The sequence below is a fragment of the Lingula anatina genome, chromosome 6, assembly GCF_051362555.1.
Source record: "Lingula anatina isolate TDL-2025a chromosome 6, LinAna3.0, whole genome shotgun sequence".
In the NCBI taxonomy this organism is placed as follows: Eukaryota; Metazoa; Brachiopoda; class Lingulata; order Lingulida; family Lingulidae; genus Lingula; species Lingula anatina.
In genome coordinates, this window is record NC_141772.1 from 18,513,342 (window position 1) to 18,529,759 (window position 16,418).

The window sequence follows — 16,418 nt, forward strand, 5'->3', positions numbered from 1 at the left end:
TTAAAAAAATGTTAAATGGATCTATATATTGAGAATCAGCGATAACAATATAGGTTTGTGTCGTTCACTATTGTTAATGAAACATGCGATTTGCATGTCTGATTAACAATACTGATTCAGAAAGTACCGCCCCTGAATTCCAAGCAAAGAAAACGGTGTAAGAATTATCATTCACACTTATTTCACTAATTGTGCATTAGCAGAAGGGGATACCTTGGTCTGTCAAAATGCGTCCTTTAAAATTGACAGCCAATTAAGCTGTTTTTCCCTCAGCTGTAAGACATTTCATGTTTCTTTAAATCAAGTTTGTGGCAAAGCTGTGTAACATACGTGTCCAATTTTTTTTCATTACAAAATCGGGAAATGTGGTTTGCGTTGTTTTAAGAATCCCCATTTCTTTGTAGATAGCCCAAACTCTTTTTACATTTTATGATAATCTGGGACATTTGTTGAAATCTCCTATTACGTCCTTAGAATGATTAAAATTTCATATCTTGTCAAACATAAGCATTTGGTCTCGAGATGAAACTGATCTAAACGTTCAATCGGCTCAAGATACACTGTACGACGGGAAAATGATTTTATAAACATAAATCCATTATGTTTCCTGAAATTTGTTATGCCCGGTAAGCATAAAAAATGTTGTGCACTAGGAATATTACTCTTCTCTTTTCACGTTAAATTCTCGTGCACTGAACCTTATATTCAGATCTTACTAACTGGGTTTTATAAGCCAGGTATCCACTAGGAGTCAGAAGTGAAGTCAAGGCCATGTCAGCATCCTGTGAAATTGAGCGGAAAGTCAAGACGCCATTGGTCTTATAATCTTGTAATAAATGCTTTACTTGATCACGAGTAGCCCACAAATAATCATTTTAATTATTTCCACTCGATTCCGGAGCAACAAAACAGTTTCCAATTTTATTATTTGAGGTTTATTCTAGTGATTACTAGCAACATCTAATACAATACATACCTTTATACATATCTTCCTTTTCTTGCAGATACAGTATAATTACTTTTCATGATCTTTATTAAATGTTTTAGTTTTAATCCATTCAAAATATCCCTCAGACCATTTCGTGGATTGGAGATATTTTTAGTCATGGAGCAGATAGAAAACTGAAAGAAGCAGCGACTTTACTGCAATCTCATTCGTTTTTTCTGTAACAAGCTAAACTTACTCGTCCCAGAGCACCCCATGTAGACAAGTGTGTATCGTAGTCTTTTTTCTGAATTCGCCATATTTGTCACAGCATTTGACATGAACATTTCTAGTGGACATGAATTATTCCATGCCGCGTGTGTTGTGTGAGATCTTAACAAACTCTTCACCCAAATAAAATCTGATTAAACCCGAATGAACCATTTGAATGATCCTATATTGGTTTTGTATGGATTGAACTCTCACAGTGAAGGGCAGCATTCCATTTAGGATTTTCAGCATGTTCCTCCCCCTATGGCGGCCTGGGAACCGCGCGCGCTGTGTCATGTGTAGAGAAACGAAGAACAGCATCCCGCTGCTATCATCTGTCGCTAGAAATCAATAGGATGAGAAAATCCTTCTACTGATTAGCTGTATTTTGGTTGGTATTGGACTGTTACACCACTCAGCTTTCAACGGATTAGGGCGACCTGCTGCCCAATACAAAGATAGGGTGGAACGAAAGTTTACGCTATTCGAACTTAATATATATATTTTAAATTCTTTGAGAAAATAACCTATCGTTCTGTAGGTTGTTTATTTGTCAACCACGCTGATGACAGTGGTATTTCAAATATAAGTGGACTTGAAAAGTATGCTCAAAGAAATGCCATAGAAACTTCATTGATAAAAGGCCACTTCAATGAGAATTGTTAGGTAAATTTCGGCACCCTCTCTCCACGTCCTTGTTGAGTATAGACGCAGCATAAGTATGTGTCAGTTGCTGTAGCTGTGCGTGCTTTGTGAAGGACCACTGAAGTATCATTTCCCGAGCATGTACCCGGGAAAGAAACCAGTGCTTCAATCAAGGCATCTGGTTAACTCTGAAACTAGTGGGAGTTGTTGGGTGATGGTAATATTTTTCTAATTACACCTCCAACTCGTGGGAGTGATAGTAAAAGAAATTGCAACCTTTGTAAAAACTGTGTACAGTTCGCCATAGTGTGTGAAGGGCGATAGGTATAAACACTTTTTTAAATCCCGCTTTTGGCGAGTGTTTTGCCCTAGCACGAGACTCCAGCACCAGGGCAGCTGAGGTTATTGCGATACTCATCACCTTGGGAGCTGCCAGCTTTGAAGTTTTTTTCAGTACATCGGATACCTCCCAAGGCACAGCATGATGGGAACAAAAAATGCAGACAAGTCGGCAGAGAAGGAAGGCGCTCCGATAAATGGTACGCAGACGCCGACGGCGGATGGAACGACTCCACACCACGAGCACCACGAGCATCACTTCATGGGGGACATCACAGTGGACGACGACGTGCCCTCCCGCGGGAACTGGACGGGAAAACTGGACTTTATAATATCATGTGTTGGGTACGCCATTGGTCTGGGGAATGTATGGAGGTTTCCTTACCTGTGCTACAAAAATGGTGGGGGTGAGTGTCCTGTGCCAGAGCCATGTGTGTCCCTTAGCTTTGTCTCAGTTGTCTATGTATACCTGTTGTGATACATTTATATGCTCGAGCTGTTCATGAAACTGATACATTTTTGCAGCCAACGTATGTTCTTCCCAGCTGTGCTTTATGAAAGCAAATGTTGTAGAAACTACCTGGTGTACAAGTTACACTGCGCACACAAAACCGCTAAATATTGCTTGTTTCTAAATTGTTTCTTCATTGACCCTCATAAAAAACACAGTTTATTACAATTTTGAATCGTGTGAAGTAAAGCTACGACGTTACGCTGAAACTAATTACGCAACAGAAAGCATTGTAAGTATGGAGCCTTATTTCCCCCATTCTCTGTCTATAGACCGTTTGTCATGTAAAAGTGTGTGCCTCGCATTCTGTATGTTACGCGTCCATTCAGGTGAAATATTGGGCATATTAGGTACCGTATCACTTATTTTCTGAGTCATCTATCAGCATGACTAGCAAAGATAATGACTGAAGGCAGTAATTCGCACTTCGTGTACTGCTTTTTCTTTTATAGGAACACTGCGAATTATCATTTTCCCATTTTCAAAACACACCTCCATCCCCTACAGCTGTGAGAGCGGTTCGTGTGTGCTGCGGGTTACTGCCTGAGTGCTCGGCCGTGATTTACACACTTCCTTGGTGAAGTGGTTGGTATGAAAAGGGCTTCGACATGCCATTTCTTCACCTACACCTGAAGCACCAGAAGCCGAATTACAGATCGCAATATATCACACAACTGGAATAGGGTAGCCTGATGTGTTTAAAATATCTTATGTATTTGTACGTTGGGCATGTGTGTACAGGCGTGCTTATATGCCTTGTAAGACCGAGTATAAATAGAGCACTGAATATAACTTTTAAAAAATACAAGTACTCCAGTCAGGGTTCACACTCCGGGAGATCATAATTGTATATAGACGGTTTCACTGCGCAACTCTCAATTAAACTTTTTCTTTCTTTTAAAGCTAATTTTGAGGACAAATTATTTAAGGAAGTCAAAAGTCAGAAGCATTAATAACAAAAGTAGACTGTAGCAGCAGGTAGAAAGGTGACATTTTGTTCATTGCAGGTATTTTCGTCATGTAAAATATTTACGGCGTCTTCAGATTTACCATGCCCCAAAGACAAATACTAAGTCGCCGAAGATGATTCAGCTTAGTCTCAATACAATAATTGTTTCGTATCAATCGGATTGATTCAACGTCGTCATTTTAGACAGCTACGGGGATTATAGTGACAAATTTCGCTGCAATTTGCGCTTATAGCGCCTTAGTGATTTAGTTCAATGGTGATTTGGCGGCCACCCGTCGAGAGTCTGCGTGGCTTGTGAAGAAAACAGTCAATATTTTCTACAACTGAGTGTTAGGACATTGAATTGACATAACGCGGAGCTATGCAATGTTACTGAAGATATCGAGGACCCTCTCGCTAGTATAAGCTGCAACTTTAGAACTAAAGTGTGTTCATACCGACAATAAAAGAATGGGCTCTGAAACGTTCTATTTGACATCTCCAGGCGGCTGTAGTTATGAAATAGTCACCAGTGGCGAGCCACCGCATGTTGTACTCTACTTAACAAGGTACTTCGCTGCCGTGTTAGGGAACCTCCATAATCACAATAATCAATCCCTGCCCTCAAATAGAAATCTTGTGAACCTGTTTTGTTTTCTGTTGATGTTGACTTACATTTCACGTATACGGCATTGCTTTTCCCTGGTATCTTATTAACTCGGAGCTGGAAAGAAAAGCACGCTTGATTTGATTCAATTTCATTTGTGTTGTAAATAAACAAATATCGCTTTACATAATAATTGTCCAGCAACTGTTCAAAAGGGCTGTCACAGTTTGATAAACAACTGGACTGTTTAAATCCTAAATCGGGTTTCTGTCGAAGCTGGGTAAGATGAAGTTTCTATTAAGTCCTCGTGTCCTTTTGTAAGCTCCCTCCAAATTCGGCAGCATTCTATACAGACAGGTATAAGTAAGCTCAATATCCAAATGCTCATTCATTTTGCACGTTCTTGTATGAAACATAGAAATGGCTATTCATCACAAGAAGTCATACTCGTACCCAATATGAAAAAAAAAGAAGACATACACTCCAAGTCAAAAATACTTTCAGCAATCGTTTTCTTGAGAATACTTTAACAATGCTTTTTTTATTTTTACTTGTAAAATTTCCTTTGATGGTATGCGGTATTTGCATCTTAAACAACAAGTTTGTCAATGTCCTTTTCATAAATATATTCTGCCAAACATTATTCTTGAAAACGAATATGATATTGCACACACACATACACACACACACACACACACACACACACACACACAAATCGCAGTATTGAGAGAGAGAGAGAGAGAGAGAGATTGTGCATGAATATGAAACGATATATTGAATAAATTTTCTAAACAACCTCCTACAGTTGTTGCTGTTGGAAGTTTCCGTCTTTAAATCTCGACAAGAGGCAGGAATGTGATAGATTTTACTTTCTCATTTCAGGCGCATTTCTGGTTCCGTATTTCCTAACGCTGTTCTTTGCTGGAATTCCTATGTTCCTCCTAGAGTCTTCAGTAGGGCAGTACCTGAGTATTGGGGGACTGGGCGTGTGGAAACTATGTCCTATATTCAAGGGTAAGAAAAAAAGAATGTTAAGATAATTAGTTGGATAGCTGCCGTAGACTTACTCGCTCTCTCCTTCCCCTTTTCTCCTCGAGTGCAAAAATAAAAGGGATGTGCGATAAAAAACTTCCCCTCAGACATTTTTATCAGATAGTTGTTTAAACTCACGTGCCTGATGTATCTTCATATAATAACGTTTAGAATATGAGAAGAAGCGTTAAGGTGGTACTGAACTAAAGCTGAATTTGCCGGCTAAAATAGCCAAACATAACGAGCTAAATACCTCTACGCTTTGATGAGGTAAAGTGCGGAGGATGTTGTAAAGAGTAAAGAGATACATAAAGCATTGAGCAGATGGTGAAGGAAAAAAGAGAAGGATTTAGTTACATATCAACTTTAAGTTTGAAGGTACTCATAGCTATGAAAACCGTGTAAAGACACAGTACGGTTGTCACACGGTGCCGTGCGCTCGTTGCTGATGGTTGATAATGAATTATTCAAGTTATATATATATATGTTTCATACATTTCTAAGGTCCCCAAAAACCTTTATGTACCTATTTACACGAATCTACATTAACAGAAGGAAAATGCGCCCTTGCTGAATCATTCAGATCATTACAAGCGAGGCACTTGTGACCATGCCGAGAAGGTTTACTTCCACTAAGTTAAGTTATCGTTACTAGAAAGGCGAACAAACTTTGTTGAACTATTACTAGCAAATGCCACCCGAGCACCCCACTTTTTTATGGGACTTGCAGCCGATGAAGGTCACTGGTTGACTGAAAAGCGGTTCCTGCACCCTTTCCACCCCACTTTCTCTACTGCCAGGGTTTCTTTTAGCCCACGACCGGAGACGAGATCGCGCAACCGAATTAATCAAATATGCAATACAGGAAAATAACTTAAGTTTTGTTTCAGATCGCTTCAAAAAAAAAAAAAAAAAAAAAAAAAAAAAAAAATCGTCCAGCTTAATTCAACATTTATTATTTTAGTAGAGTTTAGATTATGTATAAAAAGGTTATCAACAGGCCTGAGTTGCTTGGGTTGCGTGGTCATCAGGCGTAGTTCTCGGAAGCCACTTCAGTCATGGACTGGATTCTCATGCCTAGATCGATCCATTTGGATCGATCTAACTCCCTAGGGAGTCTCACTAAATTGCTATCAACTAACCGGCTGATAGTAAGCTGATGAAGAAAACTGTACACAGAAATATATGTTATTTGAAGTCTTTTGATTCATTATTTTTTCCGAGTGTTATATTAAATGATTAAAAAAAATATCCAATGGCATAAACGCGAGCTTGAAAGAATGAACAGCCGCTTTATGATGCTGACATCGTTTTATTTGGGATAACGGTTCAAATTCTCCTTGCTATTTTGCTTACCCCGTTTTGTGCGTATTGATTCCTAAATGAAATAAGACGTTGTCAAATTATTCCATTCACTATTAGTTCTATTTTAAAAATATCATCAGTTTGGTGACTGACAGTAGTAATGATATTCTTTTATCACGAACTGCAAAAAAAAATTACTCATGAGATATTTCGATGGACCATCGGTTATCTTCATCAGTCGTTGGTGGCGTTGTGTCACAAAGTCGAGAGTAATTAGTACTTCCCTTTCCCCTAATGACGCGACTGCGACACTAAGAGAGAAAGTGCAAGCAAAAACCCTACAGAAAGAGAGTAACTGGAGAGTTAGGGGAATAAAAGAAGCCATCTGGAGCAGGAAAACACCAAGCAATATTAATAGATACCTCTACTATGTCCTCTTATCAGTATCACAACTGCGTCATCAGGAGAGGGGGGGGGGGGGGTAGCACCAAATACTTTGTGACAAAACGCCACCTGTGTCATTCAGCGACTGATGAAGACAGTTGATCTTCCATCGAAATATTTCAGGTAATTTATTTGCAATTTGTGATAAAAGAGTATTATTACCACTGACAATTCCCTTTATGTGTGTTCATTTCTACATAGCAGTACGAAACTGCACTAAAATAAGAGAAAACTGGCCAGTCATTTTAAATGCATCTATTTCTATATACCATTTTATATACATTTTAAGATTCGTACGTATGTGCTTTATTTTGCAGTTGTCAAATCACCCCTGTCTTGTAAATACTTAATTCCATCTCTATCAGATGTCAAGAAAGGAAATGCCAATTTCTGTCTTATAAATATGCCTCTTTAGGTTCCTAATGAACTTTAGAAATCCACCGATCGAAGATAATATATATGATCGTCCTTTCACGCCCAATATATATTATATCGACACTCAGTACTCTCAATGAAATATAAGTGAAATATTTTTTTTCACTGACAGGTGTTGGATACGCAGCGGCCGTGGTGGCTTTCTGGCTAAATATTTACTACATCGTGATCCTGGCCTGGGCACTGTACTACCTCGTGAGTTCCTTCCAGGCCGTACTACCCTGGGCGTCCTGCGACAACTGGTGGAACACGGAATGGTGTCGTTCAGACTACGTCGCCCCAAACTGCACAACTGCGTTTCAAAACCAGCTGAATGAGACCCTAGTGACGATCAACGCGTCCTTGATCAGCAGTCTCGGGGGCACCGATGACGTAACAGTTTACACGTCACAGAACTCCAGTTATATAAATGCCACTACCACTGCTTTGTGCCAGACCAATTTTACGTCTCCAGTCAGAGAGTTTTGGGAGTAAGAGCAATTTTATGTATGCAGCAGGCTCTATTTTAGGCGAAAAAGAATGAACTAATCCCAGGAGGAGTTTTTTAATTTTTTGCGTGTTTGTGATATTGCCCTGAAGATCAAATTTAGTGGTTATCCAGTGTTTAACCATAAATCAGTTTTATACACGAATGAACTTATTTCGATATATTAATTATTCAGTTTTCGTCTTTTTAAGGTACACATTGAAATATTTCAGGCGTAATGCTCTACGTATCACGAATGGTATAGACGAACCAGGCAATATCAGATGGCAGCTGTCGCTGACGTTATTATTTGCCTGGGCGCTGTGTTACTTCTGTATCTGGAAGGGCGTAAAGTGGACGGGGAAGGTAACCCAATCGACTACCTCGATACTACACTTACAATGTGATTTTTTGATACAAAACTTCGTTTATTTGTGTATTTGTTACTTTATAATTATTCCTTTATCTATATATTTATTTGTCCACATTTTTTTTATCTCTTAATTTGTTAAAAAAATTTTTTTGAAAAATGAAACACAGTAAACTTAGGTCCACGACACTCGAAAAAGTCTTTTTGACCTTTAACAAGCGAACCAGGTATTTACAAATGCTGCGAAAAACTGGTTTAAGGTTATTTAAAGGTCACTTAATATGACCCTTATCTTGCGACCGTTCTTTTTGTTACATGTGCTTGTAGATGGTATTGTTTTTGTTTCAGTTTCTTAATTCAATCTCGAGTTTTCAAGATACTTTCAATCTCTTTTAGGTTGTGTACTTCACGGCCTTGTTCCCCTATGTACTTCTGTTGGTTCTGCTTATACGTGGCGTGACCCTGCCTGGAGCCTCCCAGGGCATATGGTTCTATATTTACCCGAAGATGGAAAAACTTGGAGACTCTCAGGTAAGGTGCCTATAATGTGGTAAGTTAATGCCAATAGAATTAATATATCTGCGAATGATTGATTCACGTGTGTAAATATGTAAACTGAAGCTATTAGTCAATCTTTTCAGGCGGTGTTATTAAAATCTTTCAGTGATGATGGTTATATATTCAATAAAGTGGTGGCTAAGCTCGTTATCAAAATTAGTGTACACACACCGTGACACAAAATAAATGCAAATACCTTTGTTTCATCATTTTAAGGATGTTGTTTTCTTTTATATATAAAAAATATATATATAAGGTATGGATTGACGCTGCCACACAGATCTTCTTCTCGTACGGTTTGGGTCTCGGTGCTGTCATTGCGCTGGGAAGCTACAATCGCTACCATAATAACGTCTACAAGTAAGTCATAAGAATTTTGCATGGTTGCTAGATAAAACTTGGTGTATGTGTAAGCTATGCCTGGAGCAACGGTCTATGTATAAAAAACATGTCTACGACCAGCTGTGTTCGGCGTTTGGCGTGACTAGACCGTCTCGCCAGACTGTCGTACTCACACTGTTCTCTCAGTCTTAGGCCACATTCAGAACAGTGGAGTAACTAGTCCGAGGGTCAAATATTGAATACTTCCCAACCGGATGTTTATTCAGCGTCTATTAGCGGATTAGACGGCAAGCTTTTTAGTGGGTCGCCATATTTGTCCCCTGTTTATCTATTGTAATTGTAAAAAAGCTGGAAGCATGATGAAGAAGTATGATTTTAGCGAAGAAAAACGAATGAAACGGATGCGATCAAGACATGACAATGCAAATGTCAAATTTGTTGTACTGTATATCCACTAATATTTATTGTTCGTTTTCTTTGTTTCAAATTGGCTAAGCAACATCATATAATACTACTAATATTTAAAATTTTGATACATATAACAGACCATGTGATGACACGTTAACCTGCGGACCCGGATATCAATATTAAATTGATTTTGTGGATGATGGATGATATGTGATAATTTTCTCTTTTTTTTTTTCAGAGATGCATTAATAGTTTGCACAGTTAACTCGTGTACAAGTATGTTTGCAGGGTTTGTCATATTTTCGGTAGTAGGTTTTATGGCGGAGCAACAACAAAAGCCTGTGAGTGAAGTGGCAGCGTCTGGTGAGTTCCATGCGGTGTATTTAGTAAAAAAATCATGTCGTTAATTTGCCTTGTTGTATTCAAGGTTTTGAAGCGCTGACGCCGTTTTGAAATAAAAGAAAATGTTGAAAGCATACGGCAAATTTAAAATAGATTTTGAACTACAAAACATCCTCGAAGTTAAATGCAAACTGTTGTACAATATTATAAGGTATGCTTTAGTGCTCTATGCATGTTTAAGGTTTGCTTATAATCATTTCCAATTGTTATCAGCTTTGAAGTAAAGGTCATATAACATTCAGTTTGCTTTTCTGTGTTACTAAAAACTAGAGTAACTGCTAGAATTATGGACAAAAGTCTTATGCCAGCTTTTTGCCTGTTTGATCTTTACAGCTGTAAATTATTGTATTGTATCTGAATGCTTTAAAATATATCTTTTTTTTTCGTCTGTCTCTGTAGGAATGAAATGCTTTTGATTTTGTCAGTACAAAGCATCGCCTTTGAGGCCTGGTTCCAGCAGACCTGGGTCGACCTAACTAAGCACAGTCGATCTCCACATTTCGCCTCATTACGGTTGGTTCGCCGTGCTCATTGTCACTGGATACGAGGTCCAATGGCGAGCCATTCAAACGGCACATCAAAATGGTTCAAAATAAGCGAGATCCATCCAGCGTCCACTTGAAACATGCCTCTAGACGAGTAGTTTGTATTCATGTTAGCATTTCAGACTGCTTAACGTGGCTAATAATAACGTTTAGTTTGTGGAAAATAGGGCTCAGTTAAATTTGATGCCATTATATTCCGCATGATTTTAGGTCCTGGGTTGGCTTTTCTTGCTTACCCTTCTGCTGTGGTTCAGCTGCCTATATCTCCGCTGTGGTCAGTACTTTTCTTCACGATGATTCTATTTCTTGGACTTGACAGTCAGGTAACGTAGCCCAAACAAACAAGATGCATGTTCTACGTCACGATACGGGGCAAACTCACCTAGATTACTCTTCCCGATGTGGTGTTCCTTTGTGTAACTAATGGCACCCTGTTCAGAAAACTAACTGGCTTAGCACAAGATGATAACCGGGGAGCTTTACTGGTGCTGGAGACACCGGCCCAAACCTCACAACTGCAGCTTCTGGCTTCTGTTCTAACCTGGTCATCTCCTGTCTTGTGACCTTCATACCCCGTAATGCTTGAACTGTTGATCTGGTTTGATTTCTGGAGAGTTAATGTTGCTTTAGCTTCTTTCAGTTTGTATTTTGTATTATTTAATAATCTCGACTTTAATTTTTTGTCGTATATGCCTTTTCGATAGACACTTATATCCTCTTTCTAGGCCCTGGTCTAGCATTTCTGGCCTATCCATCGGCCATAGTACAGCTCCCTCTCTCACCGCTTTGGGCAATCCTCTTCTTTCTTATGATTCTTTTCCTTGGCCTCGATAGTCAGGTAATCTTCACGGTTTCAGTGTCGGATGAATCAGATGAATGTCTCTTATCCTTTACGTGCAATTGAATGTTGTGTTTTAACGATGATTTACATAATGTACCTTTTCAGCTGGTGATACGTACTAGAATAATATTACTGTCTATAAAAGCTGATGATATAAGCATGTTATTACTTGCGAAAAAATATTTTTGCAATTAATTCTATTGCTCTGATCGTTTGTGAATTTGTTTGCGCGTTTGTGAGTTTGTGGTAAAATTTCTGTCCGGCAGTAGAGGCCATAATTTTAGAGATTTTCGTTTTAAATATTTTTGTTGATAGATGATAGACCCAGAATGAACTATTTTTTTCATAAGAATTGTGTTTTATGACAGCTATGGATAGGCAAAATCGTGCATGATAGATACAAGTAACTCCCATGGGAGTATATCATACATGTAAAGTATGTATACCAATAGAATGAGGGTATTGGGGATTCTCCATCCACGCACCCCCGTATACATGTAACTGTCTCCCTTATTTCATGGTTCTATTATTGCATTATATATTTTGCAAGTCTGCTCTATTGAGCAGTTTTATTTATATATAACAATTACAATGAAACCAAAAATATGAAGACTGATATTGTTGTGTAGTAGCATCATGTTCAGCTTTGAATTAGTTATTCATGTTACATTGTTGAAATGTTAAAACCAACTATAAAAAACAAAAACGAATAGGCTTAAGCATAATATGCAGAACTCGCAGAAACGATATTCAGTTTATCTATATGCATTTAACTGTATATATCTTCCTGTTTCAGTTTTGCACAATGGAAGGTTTTATCACGGCATGTGTGGATGAATGGCCACGTGTACTACGGAAGAGAAAAGAGATTTTTATTGCAGTTGTCTGCCTAATATCATATTTAATTGGCTTAGCGTGTATAACTGAGGTACGGGATGGTCATTTTTAGCCTTTGTAGCCATTCAATCGGTGTTTTTCTTTAAACAAAATCCCTTGTAGTGAAAAGCTAAACATCTGGAGTCAATTTTCAGCCGTATTACATGTATTTCAATAGTTTGACATGATCATGCGTTTAACATTACAAAGTATGGCAGTGATTGTAAAAATGCTTTTCTGCACAGCATGTGGTGAAACGTTTACCAAAGTGAGGTTTTTTTCAGAATGACACATGGAAAAGGGGGCTCTGATGTGGATACTGATTTCGATACCCACTTTCTTTTAAAACAAAAAAGTACTTTTCAAAGCATACCTTTAGCTTTAAGTGTTTTTACAAAGTTCCTTTAGTGAAACGCCGTTTCAACCATGGTTATTAAGGCGAGGATGACGCTAGATTTGAAATGTGCTTTGAAAATATTTTCGTTCTGATCTACGAGTGATTAAAATAATCCTTTTCAATAACTTTCAAATTATTTTGGCAATTATTTGGCCAATCATGAATAATCATGTTTGCTACTAGAAGCAGAAAGCATGGCGTTTTGTTTGGTAGCTTGTTGGTTATTTTCAATGTTTTGTACATGGACTGTAAGACTTATTAAAATTAAGCAAGGTAAGGAGCATGGGCTACTACAGCGTCTTTAAAAACGAACTTTTCAAAAATTAGTATTCACGACAATGTTGGGTCTATTTTCTTCCAGGGTGGAATGTACGTTTTTCAGCTGATGGACTATTACTCTGCAAGCGGAATGTGCTTACTGTTCTTGATCTTTTGTGAATGCATCGCATTCTCTTGGGCTTACGGTAAGTAAAAATGCAATCATATGTACATACAGATTTCATTAAGTCCTAAAGGATGGATTTTTAGACAAACGCAGTTCAGCAAAGCTCTTCCGTAATATTCTTTTACGTTTACTGCGTACATATTCCATGTGAGGTATTTATTCTATGGTGTGTTTAAATCTCTGACTTAAATAGTTGTATTGTAAATGAAGAAAAACGCCTTATATCTTAAACACCTCCTCTGAGTGTTAAGAGCTATCGACACTGAACAATTACAGTTTAAAAAAAAATCGCTTCTGTTATTATTTTTGAACCTTTCTGTTGATTGGATGGTATAAACTGACACAGCGATTGCACGTGAATTTTCTCTCTAATTCTAATCATATTAGCGCCACAGGGGTATCATTTTAACAAACGTACCAGAAACAGAGTTTGTTCCTAATCAGGGATATTATTAAGACGGGCTCTCTGCCCCATGGTTGGAGTTTGAGCTGGAATGATATTGCTACAAAGCCTGCAGCTTGGCCTTAACGCAATTCTTTTGCCACTGATGCTGTATTCATTGCGCCAAATTATTTCAAGGTGCATTTGTTTCTTTGTAAACTGTTTGTGACTGTTTATGTTCAAATGTCGATAACCTACGAGTATGTAAAACCCTGTTCAAAGTATGCAGCTGAGTTGTAGAGCATACCCTGTATTTGTGCAGTAAAGGAAAATACTGCAAGTTTACTTTTAGTCAAAATATTACTTCAAAACATTTACAATTTGACAATTTTTCACTTTGGCTGTATTTTTGAGGCTTTAGTATAACGGTAGTTTAGTACCATTAGATGCTACAATAATTTATAACTTCATCTGCGTACCATTTGTTTGATGCACATTTTAGAATACTGGTCCACAAAGGCATGAGACATTGTGCGCACACCTTTGTATAGTATTGGGGATTTTGTTCATGTATACTATCCATTGTTTATTAAGAAAGTTCATAGGGTTGGTTTAACGACGAAATCGTCTTTGGGCTGTGTTTGTAATGATTAAATATAACATAAGTGTTCCAACCTGAAACAACACAATCTGAATGTATCAAGTATTTAATACATGTCTCATATATTAGTACTTTTACACCGCCTCTTCGTCTTTCAGGCGTGAATCGTTTCTACGATGACATCAACGATATGATAGGTTACTATCCTTGTCCGTTTTGGAAATACTGCTGGTTGATATTTACGCCTCTTATTTGTGGGGTAAGCTCACTCATACATAATGTCCATTTGACACTAACATCGTATCCCACAATACCTGAATCAATAAGAATTACATCTCTCAATAACATGCGTGAGTAACGACAAAATGCTAGTGACATGCCCCCTTTAGCTGAAAGGGTGCATATTTATGTCTGTGGTTCGTTGAATGCAGGGTAATTCTTTAAAAATCATTCTTAAACGTTTGCTGTGATGCATGGCTCTAAATAAAGACAGACCACTGTTGCCTTATTGCGACGGATCAATTTAACGCAGATCATAAGTTTGTCACACCTAACGCAATTGTATATAATTCCTGATACATGCACCATTATTTTTCTATTTTAACTCAAATAAACGAAGAATGTGCAAACTGAATTGAAAATGCACTTATTAGTTGTATTTCACATCTAATCAAGCGGTGACTTTTTTCTAACCAACTGAGGTACGTTTAAAGTTGTGATTCTAATAAGTTAAGATAACACACATATTTTCATTATTTTACATGTATCCCGGTAGTAATATCTTTGTCTTTTCTCTTCTTAGGGTGTCCTGATATTCAGTATAGTACAATATAAAAGCCCCAAATACTTGGACTATGAATACCCCTGGTGGGCTGATATGATTGGCTGGTTTATGGCACTCTCGTCAATTCTTGTCGTGCCTTCGTACATGATTTATAGGCTAGCCTCAACTCCGGGAGATTTTAGATCCGTAAGTTAACTTGACATTAAATGCCAACTTGACGAAATTCTACTTTCTTTAAATTTTGCAGTATGTTATGCTAATGGAATGTGTTTAAAAAAGCATTCAGTAGATTTAAATATTTCAGATATGACCTTCAGGGTGATATCTATATTGTTGTTGTTCGTCTTTGATTAAAAATACATGCTACCTGGGTCAGGCATTAATGAAGCAAATGTGCACTTCGGTAAATGTTGACTGAAATATTTTTGTTTCTATTTATTAAAGAGATGCAAGGTGTTGTTTCGCCCAGACATCGACAGCATCAGGCCAGACAAAGGAGAACCGCTGTCATATACACCCATGGCGCCTAAAAAGTGTGACACACAAATTTAAATGTATGTCCATCTCTGTAAGTTTAAAAATATTCATACCAGTAGAGTAAATTTACAGCCAAGCTCACAGCAAATGAAACAGCATTAATATCACCAGAATCTCGGATATCGTGTTGGGACGACAAATAGCGCAACCATCGCAATTTGACGGAAATCATTAAAACTTGACGTTTTCTCTCGGGGAGCTCTAGGAGATGCTGCACTGTCTGCTGGCATATGACCCTTGACGCAATGACCTTGACCTGAAAACAGAACTAAGTAACGATCCCACTATGAAAATGTATCACCTGGATTCCGCAGGTGGAAAAGGAATGCAGAAAATATCACGACTTTTGTAGGACGTTGGTGGAATATTGTTCTTGCACGGAATCTTCAAAGGACGTTGAAAGAATGGGTTTTTAGATTCATATGTAGATCAATCTCGATCCTGTATGTTTTGATGATAATCTTCGGTCATCAGATAAATAAGTATGACCATTGGTTGTGAGCACTAGTTGTACACTGCAGGCGAGGAAGTCATTGCTAAAATTACTTTATGTTGTCTTGTACCATGGAGATGTATGTATTAGAAAGATCAAGCAATTAACGTATCACTTAGGCTACTATACATAGTATCGTTCACTCCTTTCTGGATATCAAACAGGATCCGAGTACAAATCTGAATATTGAATTTCTTTGTTGTTTATACTCTTACATGTAACATTTCCATTTAAATGACGATCCTAACGGGTTTTTCTAGTTGTTTTCTCTCACAAACACACAAACACTCACTCAAACGCGCAAACCAAATACTGTATTTGACGTACATGTATGAAAATAACTACACAAATGGCTGCGTATCATGCATATTGTAAATACATTTACACGTTATATATAGCAGTTTATATACATATTGTATATTAAGTCTTATATGTATAGTGTAATAAAAAGGATATTCATTATCAAAAATGTTTGTGAATATTTCAGACAACTTTGTGCCCATGAAATG

The 16,418-nt window shown here is 37.8% G+C and overlaps 1 protein-coding gene across 2 annotated transcripts; it reads left to right on the forward strand.

The window, feature by feature from the left end:
* The first annotated feature begins 1,908 nt into the window (after window positions 1-1,908).
* LOC106175411 (sodium- and chloride-dependent GABA transporter 1) lies at window positions 1,909-16,409 on the forward strand. Of its 2 annotated transcripts, none has more exons than XM_013557395.2 (13): window positions 1,909-2,586; window positions 5,129-5,260; window positions 7,575-7,932; window positions 8,162-8,294; window positions 8,695-8,829; window positions 9,113-9,216; window positions 9,845-9,969; window positions 10,764-10,876; window positions 12,191-12,322; window positions 13,029-13,131; window positions 14,254-14,354; window positions 14,898-15,065; window positions 15,324-16,409. In XM_013557395.2, the coding sequence occupies exons 1-13, from the start codon at window positions 2,322-2,324 to the stop codon at window positions 15,429-15,431; spliced, it is 1,977 nt and encodes a 658-aa protein (XP_013412849.2). In that variant the 5' UTR covers window positions 1,909-2,321; the 3' UTR covers window positions 15,432-16,409. The 2 variants fall into 2 exon arrangements, with proteins under 2 accessions (XP_013412849.2, XP_013412850.2); XM_013557396.2 differs by lacking the exon at window positions 10,764-10,876 and adding an exon at window positions 11,279-11,391 and having other exon boundaries at window positions 1,910-2,586; window positions 15,324-16,408.
* The last annotated feature ends 9 nt before the right edge of the window (window positions 16,410-16,418 follow it).